This window comes from Mauremys mutica, chromosome 7 (genome assembly GCF_020497125.1).
Source record: "Mauremys mutica isolate MM-2020 ecotype Southern chromosome 7, ASM2049712v1, whole genome shotgun sequence".
Classification (NCBI taxonomy): Eukaryota; Metazoa; Chordata; order Testudines; family Geoemydidae; genus Mauremys; species Mauremys mutica.
Window position 1 is genome coordinate 9,194,972 of NC_059078.1, and position 16,285 is coordinate 9,211,256.

At 44.8% G+C, this 16,285-nt stretch overlaps 1 protein-coding gene across 1 annotated transcript; it reads right to left on the reverse strand.

Moving 5' to 3' along the window:
- Nucleotides 1-757: 757 nt before the first annotated feature.
- On the reverse strand, nt 758-11,375 carry LOC123373998 (2-epi-5-epi-valiolone synthase-like). The gene is made up of 5 exons (XM_045023378.1): nt 11,206-11,375; nt 5,390-6,023; nt 4,047-4,280; nt 3,031-3,283; nt 758-858 (listed from the first exon to the last, which is right to left on the reverse strand). The coding sequence occupies exons 1-5, from the start codon at nt 11,373-11,375 to the stop codon at nt 758-760; spliced, it is 1,392 nt and encodes a 463-aa protein (XP_044879313.1).
- Between the last annotated feature and the right edge of the window lie 4,910 nt (nt 11,376-16,285).

Here is a 16,285-nt window from a genome sequence, read left to right on the forward strand (position 1 = left end):
CAATATGTATTTTTGCTTCAAACATTTAAAATGGAAAGTAGCTTAAAAATGCTATCAGTGCTGCATGATGTATCATAAGCATTTTACTTTTCTTTAGCTATTTTACATAGCACATTGTTTTCTGATCAAAGAAATTTACAATACAATGGAAAAGTTTTTTCTTTTTTTGCAAAAGTAACTCATGCAATCTTATACTATAAAGACTGTGTTATAAATAGGAAATGTGTTTAGTTGCTATATCATCAAACCCAACTCCTTTTATATCCCTTAAAGACCTAATACTGCCATCTTAACTCAGAAAACACTTCTATTGACTCCAGATCCATTGGCAGACAATGGAGAGTGATCCCTCTGCATGCTCTATTTTAGAACACCCCACAATCTGTACTAGTGTATGGAATAAAGGAAAGGGAATGGAAGATCTGCCATTGACTTCAATGGGACCAGCGTTGTGCTCAGAATATACTATGCTACATGCATGAGATAATTCCAGGGACTGATGTTAATTATTTCTTTTGGGCTATCCAGGTGCTGGGAGCTGTATGATCCAGATGTGGCCCCTATGAGCTTCTATTACAAATTGTACAAATGTAATAGGCATCACAGATCAGATGCCTTTAAAAACAAACAACCCCCCCCCCCCAAACTTTTGTGCTGATTTCATAAGGTCATCTGAAATCCAGCCCTGATCACTACATTACAGCTTTGCACGATGCCATCCAAGGGGCAGTTTTGCTTCTATCTGATTCTACAGCCTTCAGTGAATCGGAAAGTCCTCTTCCACTGCTGTCTTACATTCGCTGGCCCACAGTTTGTACGCTCTTTCCAGGGTGTCTTCGCTGATATCATTGAATATTTCTGCAAAATAAGATTTTTAGTTAGTAGACGAAGCTTCTCTGGATGTCAAATTCACTCACAGAAAGTGAGGCAAACTCTCCTGAGTAGCTTTACAAAGACTTATTCACAGGGCTGGATTCACAAAGGGACTTAATCACCTAAAGATAGAGTCGGGCACCTACGTCTAACATTTAGGCACCACTGACATTCACAAAATCACTGGTTAGGGGCTGCCTAACTCCTTCCTTCTAGTTTCCCGAGTTTCTGCTGGTAGCCATGCACAGCACAAAGCTGCCTAAATCCTGACACAGGCCCCCCAGCTCAGGAACTGCTCTGAGGCCTCACTCATGCCTAACCCCGGTGGGATTATCATACAAGGCGTTCCTCTGCGGGTTCTGATCCTGCGAATGTGCTTTGAGCATGTCTAATCCTTACGAGAGCCAGCTGGGGGGCCAACAGGGTGGGGATTTTGCAGGCTGCCTGTCGATCCATCCCAGAATAGCCAGGAGCCCACTTGGGATGCGGGAGACCCAGACTTGAACCCCTGATTTGGAGCAGGGTCTTGAACCTAGGTCTCCCTCCATGCCAGGTGAGTGCCCTAACCACCAGGCTATTGGATATTGTGGGGTAGGCCTCACTCTCCATCTCTTCTTTAGAAGCTGTTCTACTTTGTATAAATAGTTAAACATTCATTGGAGCAGGGACATGAACCTGGCTCTTCCAATTTCCTGAGAGTACCTGGGTTATTGGCTATAGTGGGGTTGTTGGGGCAGGTTGGGGGGCTCTTTCTCTGTGGCTTTTCACGAGAAAGGGCTGACCTGACACAGGCACCTACTCCAGCGGAGCGTTCGTGGCTGAGAATCCTAGGTGAAGATAGGTGCCTCCCTCCAGCCTCAGCCAGGTGTCCTAAGCTGCCGCCGTCCCCCCACTTGTCCACACTGCTGTTTTTAGCAGTGTAGCGTCCCACTGCCGCCCCTGTGCCAGAGTCTTTCCCTGCAGCAAGGAAAGGCTCTGCTGGAGGGAGCTGCCAGCACCTTTTCCCACTGCCTCCCCTCTATGAGGACTTTTCACCGACACATGGAACTACACCCTGCAGTGTGGATGCAGCCTCCCTGTGGTGTTTAGCGACACATACCCAACATGCTGCCCCCAGAGTAGGAATGGTACCTAAATCTCCTTTGTGCATGTAGCCCACAGAGAGTCAACCAGATGGTATTATTACAGACTAGCTGTAGATTGATGTATCACAAGCTGATCCTCGGTGCTGCTTTTTATTCCGAATTTTCTTTCTATTTATATGTGTATCGTCACCCTGGGCAGACATTAGTATCACTGAGGATGTATGCTATTTAGTTCTATGTATATTAATTGCATCATCCAGCTGCCTTTTTCCAAGAGTTACTTCAAAATGTTTTCAAGCACGACAAAATAATTTTTACTGTTACTACTTTTGTTTGGTTGTTTTGGTTTGTTTGTTTTGTTTGGTTTAAACAAATATAGCGCGGTATTTGGATTGTCCTGACATAATACCCGGTATGGTTTATAATATGTTTGCAAAGTAAATTGGCCAGCCCTAAGGCAATTTATTAGAGCTCCGTCTTTAATTAAGTTCTGGTGGTCAGATCCAGGAGCTGAATTCCCTCTCCGTCCAGGTATAATAAGATGAAAAGGTCACTTAAAGGCCTATATATATAACTGCAAACTGCAGGGCAGGCACTCGGCATGTTATATTGTGTTCCTTAGTGGTGGTGTAAAAAGGATTTTTTTTTTCTTTGAATGTTGCCAGGACAAGTAAAAAAAAAAGTTGACAAAGTTCCAAGAGAAAAGTAATTAATATCCCCAAAGACTTTACTGTAATAACCTGATCCAAAGCTCCTTGAAGTCAATGGAAAAACACCCATTGAATTCAACAGGTATTTGATCCTGCTCTCAGGGCCAGATTTTAAATGGTGATACGGTGCCTAAAGATATAGATGATGCCTAGTGGAATTTCCAAAAGTGCCTGGGCACAATGAGTGTTAGGTGCCTAGGCATTTTTGAAAATCGCGCTAAGCAGCCATCTACATCCAAACATCTTTAAAAATCTGGCCATTAGCAAGTGTGTCTGGGAGTTGCTCTTGTATATGTGAATGGGTGTGAAAATCCCACCTTTCCCTTGTAATGTCTGTCCCGTTAGAAGCTATGTTGCAGTACCTGCCATTCCAAGTCCAGTTGGGAGAGGCATTCTCATCTGGCCTCCACAGTGTTTCAATCTTTCCACCAAGGCCTTCTTTATTAGATACCAGTTGCAGTCTTCGTGCCACACCGGGAGCTCCAAACCCTTCATGCACTGAATAATGTCAGTTTTTTCCTCTGTAGTTAAAAGCCCCCTTTCATAGGCCACGTAAGTCATGAATGCCATGTCTATGTTTACTGCTTCTCCATGCATCAGTGATGGCAAAACTTTCTGAAATGAAAGTAAAATTAGCTTTTCCCCCCTTACAGTAACTAGTCCGGGTTTTCTTAATTAATCTGACTTTGTAGATGAAAATTAGTATGTGGCTCTCAGTAGTAGAACTAGAGATTTGCTGAATCTCAGCATCCTTTCTATTTCTGGGAAGTGGGGAAAATATTTTCCACATGATTAATAGTACATAATATCTCCCATAGAGAGCTTGATTTTGCTCCTATAGAAGGCAAGGGCTGAACTTTGAATGAGAGGGAGGGAAGATTACCGAGTGGCAAACATCTCACTTTTACCTTTTCAGAGGGACTGAGTCTGTTCATCCCCAGGCCCCACTTCTGAACAGTAGTTTACCGCAGCAGTAGGGTCTGGAATCTTAAAACCCTGCAATATTTGGATTGTTATAGCTGAGATTATTGCTGCTGTTTATATTACACGACTGCCTAGATGTGCGCTCTCCTTTGTGCTTCTGTACAAATGAGACAATCACTGGCTCCAAATTTCTAACTATCAAAATACATAACATAGACAAAGTGGGGAGGGGAAACTGAGGCGCACACAGACAGGACATGACTTGCCCACTGTTATACATCAGAGCTTGGCTAGACCCCAAGTCTCCTGCCTCCCAGGCCAGTGCACTATCAACTGGGCAATGCTGCCTCACAAGTATAATACAAAACCAAACCTTCCAAGAACATTTTTACTATGATTAAAAACGTGTTGCTTTTTTCGAACAGGACATTGAAAAATAAAATTTGTGACTTACCATTTCAAGTTCTGGGCTTATAAGGTGACCAAAATCAACCAATCTGTCCAGGTCATCCTCCCAGAGGTTGGGTGCAAGCTCTTCCAGCATTGTTTCTATGGCAAGTCTGGTTGTCTTTAGTGCAGCGTCACCATGATTGACCAAGCCGTTCTGAGACTGGAACTTTGTGTCCAGCATGTATTTTCCATGGCTCTTGAGTAGATCAAAGAGCCCTTTGTGTTTCATGAGCGCCATCTTGAATAAAGAATGGAAAGAAGTACTTTAAAAAGGTGAATTTTTATATAAGTTAATAATACACTGTACATATTTAAATACATACAGCTAGTACTATATTATCCTAGTGCATGCATGCCAATACATGTTGGATTACTGGTTGCTTCTGGCTCTCCAGGTACAGATAGTTTGTAAAGGGCTTTTGCATCTGTGCCTGGCAAGCAGGTGAAGGCCATTTTAATGAGGTGCTGGACCTCTTCAGGATAATCCAGGCTTCGCCGCCCCCCCCGGATTGTTTTTAAAGAGAATTGAGTGAATGGGAGTGTAGGGTGATATTTTGGGCCTGGGGGTATTTGGAAGGGTTTTTAGTTTTGTGGGCAGCCATTCAAATTGCATAGGTTTTACTAATATTGCATACATGCATTCAGGATGGATGCATTTTTAATACATTTAAATACTTCTTAAATTGACACACTAATCCTACTTTGCACCACATGACATCGATAGATCTCAAAGCTGTTTGCATATGTAAATTTAAGGGAATAACTATAGATTTACAATGAGAGCAGAATTTGGCTCAGAAAGATTGACAATACCATTGGTCAACCAAACTCAACATACACTTTGAACATTTGAGGTATATATAAATGGCCCTGTAGAACATGTCTTCGGCTAAAAATTCAACTACTGTAACTTCCCTGTTCTGCCCCCACTCTGAAAAAACTAAAGTTTATCTTTACTCTTATTGGATGGGGAACATAGAAGTAAATCAAATCTATGGGAGTCTAATAAGTTTTGGATCAGGTCCATTATGAAAGAGTTTTCTTCCATCTGTTTGCTCTACAGTTGACATCTGGCTTTTTTATATGTTGTGTATATCTTAAAAAATTACCAGGGGTCCCTAGAAGCTGGGCTAGGCACACTCTTAGATTCTTAGAAGCCAAACTACGTGGATGGGCATGATTAATAAATAATGAGATTTGGTTGTCCAACTTCTCTAGGTGACCTTGAAAAGCCCACCCTTTGGATGTATAAAACATCTTACACAAAGCTCTAAGCTCACACACAGATTCAACTTTTTATTAATAATTAATATAGCAAAAGTACATCTGTATTCCCAAAAATGGTACCTTCAAAATTTCACCAAGACCGTTGGAGATGTGTCGACGGGGAATAGTTTGGATGAAGGATCTGTCCAGAAAAGTAGCTACAGGAGGAGTGTAGCCTCCAAGCTTGTTCTTGCACTGAAGGAAATTTACACCATTCTTTGCTCCCACACTGGCATCAACGTATGCCAAGAGGGTCGTTGGGACACGAATATAAGGGGTGCGTCTTCTATAAAGTGATGCTGCAAGCCCTACGATATCAAGGCAAACCCCTCCTCCAATTGCTATAATGGGCTCTTCACGCCTGTCGATGCCGAAGTTGTGAACTTCTTGCAAGATGCTGAGGACCAGATCCATGGATTTGGTTTCTTCAGTGGTGGGCAGGGAGAGGATTTTATAATGAACATTATTGGCTTCAAAGTACTTTCTCACTTTTGAGCCATAATATTCATCGACAATCTCATCCATTACAATAAAACGCCTCTGTTCTCTTTCTCTGTTAATGGCCATCTCTAATTGCTGAGGATCGATGATGTGCCCAAAAAGGAGTGTACTGTTGGCAGGATCCAGAAGACTGCATGTTTCCACCACTTTGTAGCAGAAAGAGATAGGAGCTTCAATTGTCCAGGAAATCCCAATATCTGACACACTTTTGCCTCTGTCAGGGATCACAAAACATGGTGTGAGATCAATACACTAGGTACCTTCTATGTCAAAAAGAATTTAAAAATGAAGCCACTAGCTTACTGCTTGAAATACGCAATTTCTCATTAGAGTCTACTACTACCCAAGAAAATAGTAGGGTTTCAAATATTGTACTGATGTTTAAAATAGGCAATGGGGGATTCTGGGAATTATAGAGTAGTTGCCCTTGCTTCAGCACCAGGAAAATTGGCTGATGTGATAATTAAAAATCAAATGAGTAAACACGTAGGTGGATAATGATATAACAAAGACTAATTAGTATGGCTTCTGTAAAGGCAAATTGCTCCTATGAAATTCACTAATTTGTCTATAAGATAGTGGAGATGAGTGCTCTATTTAGGTTTTCATGAAAGTCTAAATAATTACATGTGGCTATGAAAGAGAGACCAATGTCCAACATGGCAAAATTTTAACAACGAGTTACCCAAGGTTCTGTATTAAGACTGATGTTTCATTTTCATTTTTTTAATGAACTTGGAAGGGCGGGGAGTGAGAAGTGCTGAGACAAAACTTACAGATGACACAATTATTGCTGTTAGTCAAGACTAGGAAAGATTGTGAGGTGTTTCTTCAGAGGGACCTAGCAAAGCTGTCTAGTGAGCTGGCGGGAAAGTGGGGCGGCAGGGACAATGTGCCGTGATTAGGAGCTCTAGCCCACCTAGAGTTGCCAACTTTCTAGTCGCAAAAAACTGAACGCCCTGGCCCTGCCCTGAGGCCCTGCCCAGAGGGCACCGCCCCTTCCCTGCCCCTTCCCCAAGGACCCGCCTCCCACTCACGACATTTCCCCCTCCCTCGGTGGCTCACTCTCCCCCCACCCTCACTCACTTGCACTGGTCTGGGGAGGGGGTTGGGGTGCAGGATGGGTGAGGGCTCTTACTTGGGGTGCGAGCTCTGGGGTGGGGCCAGAAATGAGGGGTTCAGGGTGCGGGAGGGGGCTCCAAGCTGGGGCAGGGAGTTGGGGTGCAGGAGGGGGTGAGGGGTCCTGCTGGGGGTGTGGACTTTGGGGTGGGGCTAGGGATGAGGGGTTTGGGGTGCAGGAGGGGGCTCCAGGCAGGAGGGTGGGGGCTATGGGTTGAGGCAGAGGATTTGGGTGCAGGAGGGGTGAGTGCTCTGGGCTGGGGATGCTGGCTCTGGGGTGGGGCTGGGGATGAGGGGTTCAGGGTATGGGAGGAGGCTCTGGGCAGGGGGTTGGTGTGCAGGCTTGGGGCTTGGGATGAGGAGTTCAGGGTGTGGGAGGGAGCTCTGGGCTGGGGATGAGGGGTTTGGGGTGCAGGAGGGGGCTCCGGCTGTGGAGGGGGCTCAGGGCTGGAACAGGTGGTTGGGGCGTGGCCTTACCTCGGGCAGCTCCTGATCAGTGGCTCAGCAGGGGCATTAAGGCAGGCTGCCTGGGTGTGTGAAAGCCAGCTCCCTCCCCCCGTCCACCCCCTCCCTGGAGCCTGGAAACAGGGCTGTGTCCAGGGGCGGCTCTAGGTATTTTGCCTCCCCAAGCACAGCAAGCAGGCTGCCTTCGGTGGCTTGCCTGCGGGAGGTCCCCGGTCCTGCGGATTCGGCGGCAGCCTGCGGGAGGTCTGCCAAAGCCGCGGGACCAGTGGACCCTCTACAGGCATGCCGCCGAAGGCAGCCTGCCTGCCGCCCTCGTGGCGACCGGCAGAGCGCCCCCCGTGGCTTGCCGTCCCAGGCATGCGCTTGGCGTGCTGGGGCCTGGAGCCGCCCCCGGCTGTGTCTCTGGGAGTGGGGGACCCAGACCAGGGGTAAGGGGGAAAAGGCCACAGCTTGTGGTGCTGACCCGACGCCAGGGTCTCTTTTCGACCGGGTGTTCCTGGTCACCCTAAGCCCACCATATAGTAGCCCCCAATAGGCCATGGGAGATGCTGAAGAAACGGAGACCAGGACCTGCCACTTAGAGCATAAGCAGGTATGGGAGGGGCCCTGCCTTGGTGGGAAGATTGGGTTGAAACTGGAATCCATCCCCCAACTGGAACAGGGGCTCCTTCACCCCACCCCACCCCACCCCACCCCCTCTCCCTCCTGCTTGTGCTCCAAGCAGTGGATGCTGGCCTCTGCTCCTGCTGTGTCTTCCCTGGGGCTGCGGTGGGGCAGGCCCAGGCTCCGAACTGCCACTCGTTGTCAGCCCTGCCCCCTTCTCCCCACTAGCCCACCAGACCGGAAGCAGCATAGTGGCCCAGCCTGGAGCTGAACCAGATGGCCAGTGCCATATGGTGAGACACATCACACCCCTCCCTCACCCGCCTGCCCACCCGCTGCAAGCAGCTGAATTCGCTCAATACCATGATTTTTCCAAGGACGGGGATGCAGAGGTAGGCATGCCCACTTCCGCCTCCCCGCTGCTGGAAGAATCATGATATTGGGCTAATTTCATGATTTCATTGCAGTCCATGAAATCGCGATCTACACCGGGCCTTCTTTCTAATGTTTGTGAAGGGATCCTTTTAGAGGCGACACACAGTTGCGCTGGGTTTTCTCAGAGCTTGTGGTAACTCCAAAACTGAACACTCTGTCTTTAATCCAGGCAAGTCCTCCTATGTTTAAGCAATTCTGCAGCTGAAATAGCGTTCTTACTTCTGCATCTCAGGTCCATAGTCTGGCCCTAATCCCAGGCCTGTATTCTGTAATAGTAGTTTAGATCTACGGTGGAGCTTCTTGTTTTCCCTTTTGAGAGAGAACTTGCCTTTCTGGGATGAAATAGCAGAGCTTTCCCAGTAGAGGTCAGTCTGCCATAGCCTATACTTGGTGATTTTTCAGGACAGAGGTCAAAGCTTTTTTGGCTTAATCAAGCCTTTAGGGATGGAAAAATTGAATTCAGGTCAAATTCAGTGACCAATCTCAGGTAGAAAAAGGACATTTTCATTTTCAAATAAGTCAGAATAGTTTTGACCGTTTTGAAATGAAATGATTTGACTTTTCGTTTCATAGTGACATTGGGTTTAGAAACTTAACTCGATGCATTTCTTAATTTCATTTTGGGTTGGAAAAAAACCCTGGAAATGGAATGAAATGAAAATCTGAAAAAAACCAACCCTCTTTTAGGTTTTTAAATTTAGTTTCATTTCAGGCATTGTTTTGATCAGAAACCGTTTCTTCCCCCTCCATCTTGTCATTTCAGCAAGAAAACCAAACTCCCCCCCCCCAGGTTTGGTTTGAAACTAACCACATTTTTCCTCCCAGATTTTTTGATTTGGCGCCTGTAGAGAAAAATCAGTGACTTGTATTATTCAGAGGCCTATGGAAGCAAACAGATGCCCGGTGGGATTTTCAAAGGGTACGTCTACCCAGCAAAACACCCTGCAGCAGCGAGTCTCAGAGCCCAGGTCTGGTCTCATGCTAGGGGGCTAAAACTAGCAGTGTAAATGGTGGGGCTAAGGCTGGAGCCCAGGCTCTAAAACCTGGTGTGTGTGTGTGTTGGGGGGGGGTAGGTCTCTGAGCCCCGCAAGCCTGAGTCAACTGACCTGAGCGCTGAGACTCGCTCCTGCAAGTTTTTTTTTTTTTGGCTGTGTAGACGTACCCAAAACACCTAAACCCAGATAATCATATGTATTTAGGCACCTGCCTCCCATTGCAGTCAATGGGAGGTAGGTGCCTAAATGCCTTTGGCAATCTTCCTAACTTCCACTGAAATCAATGGATGCTGGGTACCTACTTGCTTTTCCTACTAGGCACCTATTTGCCTCTTTAGGGACATAAATGCCAGTAAAAATCTGGTCCTAAGTGACATAGGGACTTTTGAAAACTGTACTCATGATTTTGATGCTTTTCAGAGGCTGTTATTCTGTCGTTTGTTTAAGCTAATACAATAAAGTTATATGAATATAAAATAAGCTCAATCAAATAAATACATTTCAGAGAAGATTATTACTGTGCATTTATTTTTGAAACTTTGGCCACTAAAGAGAGGGTGTGGTTTTGAATGTTAATTACAGTGCAGGAATCTGTTTTAGATGTCAGAGGTAACTTTGGCCACATGGCAGATGGGCAGGTGAGGAGACAGCCTGGTCTGAATTGCAGAATGCCTATGAAGTAGAGCCCAAACCTGCCATTTGCTAATGGATATTTTACATGAGCAATTTTTTGTGGACTGGCCCTAAGTCAATTAATTATGTTATTGACTAAGGACCCTATCCTGAAATGAGCTCTGCATAAGCCTGGATAGAGCCCCACTGAATTCAATCCAGATCTGCCTGCGCAGTGTCTACTGCAGAAGTGGCACCTTATTTACCTGTTCCTACTGAAGCCAACGGCAAAACTCCTATCAAATTCCTTGGGAGAAAGATCAGACCCAGTGATAATAGAATAAAGACACTGCAAATATTGGAAAACTTCTGATGTGCAAAAAACAAACAAAGCCCCACATTTGTGAGTATTCCATTAATATTTAATAGCAAAAGGAGGCTCTCTATTCTATTGAAAGGGGATCCTCCTGCAATCCAAGGTTAATTAAGGAGGGAGACATTCCTGCAGAGAGCTGTGTTTGGCCTTAAGGGAAAACATTCACCCATCTGTGACCCTTTTCTGACCTTGCCATAGGTAGAGCACTTCCCCTAAAGTTTGACAGCTGCATTCTGCTTTTTGATCATGTCAGTGATTTTTAGTATCTTTGTATTTGTTTTTCCAAGCTGTGTATTTCATTACCCGAATCTGTAAACGTCTGTTACACACCCCCTTTTATACACAATGATTTTGAATATGCACCGAACGAACCCAATTGCAAAAATCCCCATGTTCCTCTAAATACTCCTCAGACTTTTTAAGAAAGCTTCATCTGATAAATACACAAAAGTGTGAAAAAATCAGAGTGGGGGATAATGATCTCCCCTTCAACTCACTCCATTTATGCCAAGGTGTATGACGAACGCATGATTTGCATGGCAGTACTGGCACACAAAAAGATGGGTTGAGAAATACGTTTAAGCCTTTACTTGGAATGTCTGCTTTTTGGTGGGTTTCGGTCACCCTCATCACAGCGACATTAGATAACATTTTTCAGTTGCACAAGCCTAACATATCTCTACATTTCCCCCATCTGAAAGATAATATAACACGACTAACCCAAACCAGATTGGTGGCAAGCTCGTCATCGGATTTTATCAAGTACTCCTAGCGCAAGCTTTTATACTTACATTTTAGCCTGTGAGATGGTTATCTTATCCTCGGAGTTGCATATGGCTTCCTCCTTCTTGATCCGACACCAAGTGCTCTTGACCCGCACCAGCTGAAAATCAGTCTGTCTGGGATTTTCAGGCATGACTGTTGTGGCCTTTTTGGATAAGACCTCTTCAGACACCGGCATCTTTCCAGCAGATGAAATTGCTATCTTGAGAGATCTCACCTAAGTGAGTGCTTTCCAGTCACTTTTAAAGACCATATTTTGGAAGAGGAGGTCCTGTCTACTCCTCACCTGTTGGTACTGTGTGGGGGTGGAGGGAGGAAATTATAAAACTAGTATTATCTAATCTGAGGACACGAGTCAGAGGTGTACAACTCACTCAGAGACACATGTAGGACCCAAGCTAGCATTGTATAATTGGTTAGTTTTATAATGCTTAGGAAATACAATACAAATCCATAAATTAGCTTCTCACATGATGCCCTGCAGTGAAATGGGTGTTATGAAAGACAAACAATTTATATGAAACATCAATGCCGTTTCAAGAATTCCTGTGTTGGGCAGGACCTTGGATTTATCTAACTGCTAGCCCCACTCTGTGTGCAAGAGGCAAAGAGGCAAGCAGCAGTGGTGGGGAGATTTGTGAAGGCTATGTAGGCCTTCTGGGAGTTCTCATTCCTGTGTTCCACTGGAAACACAAGGGAACAATCAAAATAATACCCCTTAATGCTAACAAATCACGGTTGCCCATTGTGTAGTTATTGTGAGATCATCCAAAATGTGATCAGGGCCAATCCCAATTTTCCACGGACACTGTGAAGCATTGTTGTTTTGGTGACATTACATCAAAATAAGCGGCGGCCTCAAACCATAGGATTTGGGTTCACATCTAGCTCAGGGCATTCAGAGCCAGGGTTTTGGTTCAGCCTTCGCCTAGGTGCTGTGACGAGCATGCTGTATAACAAAAGCAGCACCTGAATACATGTAGATAGCTGTTGTATATAAACAGTGCCATCCATTGGCATGTAAATACGAGGTATATTGTATTGTTTATAATCTGCAGGTTCAATAAAGTTATTGTGCACTGCAAATGGCTTCTTCTGCGTAGTTCCTTGCATTGAACTTTTTACGGTTGTGATGTGATGTTCTGATCCAACAGTGTGATGTGATGTGAACAAATTAGCAAAGGAGCAGGTTGTCCTGCTGAACAAGTTTTTAAAAAGGGGTCACTATATTGTACCTTCCTTAAAAGAGAATCTCCCCCCCCCGCCCCCGCCACACACTCAAATTGGGTCTCCAGTTCAGGGCTGACTGGTGAGCCTGCTCTCTCCTCCTAGCCTCTGGTGGCTTCAGGGAGCCGGTCGAGTGGCCTGCTCTCCTGTTCTGGAGCAGCCCACTATAACTACATGGCTTTTGATGGAGGTGTGGGTAGAAACAGCAGTACCATGTTCTACTTATTAAACCTGTCCTTCATCAGATTTCCAGTGATGAGTACTAATGTTTGAGCTAGACTTCATAACAGGGCATAAAAAGTGACTAGCAGAATGCTCTAACAAGAGCAAATGATAATGTCAGAATTTGCAAAATATTTGAGGACTTCTTTTTCTTTTCTATTCTTCATAGCGTCTTGTATCATGCTCATCACCATAGAATCTGAACACCTTCCAGTAGTGCATTAAGGAACGTGACTACACATCTGTCCTGTGTTTGTTCTGCCATCCTCTCCCGAGAGGGAGAAGTGTGTGTGCAGCAGAGTGTCTTGGTTTGGTAGTGCGTGGGTGGGGGAGACGGGACAGGTGGTGTTGTTTTTTGGTTTTAATATCAATTTCCTGTTGCCATGTGTTTATATCACAGAAGACGAGATAAAAATGCACCTTGTAGTTGGAGAAGAAAGTGACAAAGTTTGTGATGGTCCTTAGTTCAGGGGGGAAGTTAATTCCACAGTCTTGGACCACCCCCGCAGAAAAGTCTGTCTCCCTTCCTATTGCCAGTTATGTCCTTTGATCACCACCACCCTAGGGTCATAGAGTCAAAGGCCAGAAGGGATCATTGTGGTCATCTAGTCTGTATAACATAAGTCATAGACCTTCTCCAAAAGAATTCCTAGAGCAGATCTTTTAGAAAAACTTGATTTAAAAATTGTCCGTGATGGAGAATCCACCACAACCCTTGGTAAATTGTTCCAATTAATTACTCTCACTACTAAAAATTTACACCTTATTTCCAGTCTTAATTTGTCTAGCTTCAGCTTCCAGCCATTGGATTGTGTTAGACCTTTCTCTGCTAGATTGAAGAACCCATTATTCAATATTTATTCCCACTTGTAGGTATTTATAGACAGTAACCAAGTCACCCCTTAACCTTTTGTTTGTTAGCTAAATGGACTGAGCTCCTTGAATCTCTCAGGCATATTTTCTATTCCTCTAATTATTCTCTTGCTTCTTCTCTGAACCTTCTTCAATGTTTCAACCCCCTTCTTGAATTGTAGACACCAGAACTTTGCACAGTATTCCAGCAGTGATTGCACCAGTTCCAAGACAAAGGTAAAACAAACTCTCCACCCCTACTTGAGGTTCCCCTGTTTATGTATCCCAGGTTCGCATTGGCTCTTCTGCCACAGTGTCACACTGGGAGCACCCGCTTATCCACCACAACTCCCAAATCTTTGAGTCACTGCTTCCCCATCCTGTAAGTATGGCCTACATTCTTTGTTCCTAGTTGTATACATTTCCATTTAGCCATTTAAAAACACGCATTGTTTGCGCACAGTTTACCAAGTGATCCAAATGAATCTGTATCAGTGACCTGTCCTCTTCATTATTTATCACTCCCCCAATTTTCCACGTTATCTGTGAATTTTATCGTTTTGTGTGTTCTCCAGATCATTGCTAAAGGTGTCAAATAGCTTAAGGCCAAGGACCAACCCTCCGGGACCCCACTGGAAACAGACCGACGATGGCGATTCCCTGTTTACAGTTACATTTTGAGACCTATCAGTTAGCCAGTTTTTAATCCTTTAAAGTATGCCATGTTCATTTTATATTACTCCAGTTTTTTAATCAAAATGCTATGCTGTACCAAGTCAAATGCCTTACAGGAAGTGTAAGTATATTATGTCAGTACTATTAACTTTTTCAACCAAACTTGTAAACCAATAAAAAAAAATCGGGTTAGTTTGACAAGATCTACTTTCCATAAACCCATGTTGATTTGAATTAATTACATTACCCTCTTTTAATTCTTTATTAATCAAATCCCGTTTCAGCTGCTCCATTATCTTGCTCAGGATCAACATCAGGCTGATGTGCCTATAATTACCCTGGTTGTTGTATTTACCCTTTTTACAAATTGGAACAATATTAGCTTTCTTCCAGTCTTCTGGAACTTCCCCAGTGCTCCAAGACATATTGAAATTCAACATTAATGATCCAGCGAGCTCCTCAGCCAGCTCTTTTAAACTAAAGCCATGTTTCAAGTCAAATTCCAGGTAGAAACAAAATCATTTAGACAGCATGGGCACAGACAAGATTAGAACATCATAGACAAAGTAAATGTAGACTGACCAAGGGTTAAACCGCTTAAGGAAATGAACAAAATCAATGGGGAAATGACAAATAATTAACAAAACAGAACACACTGTCTGTGTTACTAAGGGCTAGTCTACACTTACGAGCCAGGTCGACGCAGTGAGTTCGACTTCTCGGAGTTCGAACTATCGCGTCTAATCTGGACGCGATAGTTCGAACTCCGGAAGCGATAGTTCGAACTCCGGTACTCCACCACTGCAAAAGGCGGTGGCGGAGTCGACCTTGGAGCCGCGGACTTCGATTCCGCGGCGTCTGGACGGGTGAGTAGTTCGAACTAGGGTACTTCGAATTCAGCTACGCTATTCACGTAGCTGAATTTGCGTACCCTAGTTCGACCCCGCTTCTTAGTGTGGACCAGCCCTAAGTGACATATGGGGATAATCTTAGGTATCTAAGGGGGTTGATCTATTTAGTCTTGTCTGTTTTGATTAATAGCAGTAAGAGATTGAAGTCAGAGTTATTTTAGTTGCTTTTCCTTTTATGATTTTGTTCTGCACATTTTATTATTTACATTTTCAGCCTTTTTCTGGGAGATCTGGATATATCTGCTGTTTCACTTCAAATGTTGGCAAGCTAGCTCTCAAATGTCGGGCTAGTTATGATGACCATCTACCACCAGGACCTTGCATTGCTTGACCTGGTACATTACCTACTATACCAGCCTGGGCCAGCAGATTGGAAGCCCTTAGGGACAGTGGATGTTACTTGGCTATCAGTAGATTCTAATGGTTAGAGATGTTGGCTCTAAATTCAACTCTGACATTGACTCACTGGGTAGCCTTGTGCCAATCACTTAAACTGCACTGCGTCTCACTTTCCCCATCTGGGAAGGGATAATTTGTGCTACTGGAGCACCTAGGAGCTCCTGTCCTGGACCAGGACCCTATGGTGCTAGGTGCTGTACAAACAGAACAAAAAAGCTGCCACAGCCCCCAGGCGCTTACCATCTAAGAATAAGACAAAAGGCGACAGACAGCTGCAGACAGACAGGGGAGTACAAGTAAACAGCAAGACAGTGCTGGTCAGCATGATAGGCTGTTCTCAACACACCAACAGCCTATGTGTTGTCCATTCTTTTGCAGACATCTGGGCAAAGGAAAGTTCTCAGGAGGGATTTGAAGGTGGATATGTGGATCTTTACAGGGAGCCCCACCCAAGGGTGTAGAGAGGAATGGGAGAAGGCATGAAGGTGCCTGTTTGGAAATTTAACAGGTGGGCAATGGGAGGCCGGCATCCTTGGTGATTGGAGGGGAGCAGCGACAGCCTGATAACAAACGAAAGATGACAGGGCTGGCCAGGATTGACAGTGAAGGGCCTTGAAAGGAAAAAAGCAGCAGCTTATGTTTGATGTGCTAGAGAAGGGGGGCGTAGATGGATGGATTGATTCAGAGAGGGGGCTGACGTGGCCAACCCGACCAATGCAGCTTCTAAGGTCTAGATCTCACCCGGGTTTGGAAAGTCTGAATATTCAGAGCTGACCTGCCAGCTTCTCAGTTCCCCTTCTCC

Bases quoted from the DNA above. Each gene is read 5' to 3' on its own strand.
- LOC123373998 (XM_045023378.1), bottom strand. From the start codon at position 11,375: ATGCCGGTGTCTGAAGAGGTCTTATCCAAAAAGGCCACAACAGTCATG. The intron at 6,024-11,205 runs GTAAGTATAAAA...GATCCCTGACAG, and splicing joins ACCATCTCACAGGCTAAAAT to AGGCAAAAGTGTGTCAGATA. The intron at 4,281-5,389 runs GTACCATTTTTG...TCTTTATTCAAG, and splicing joins GTCTTGGTGAAATTTTGAAG to ATGGCGCTCATGAAACACAA.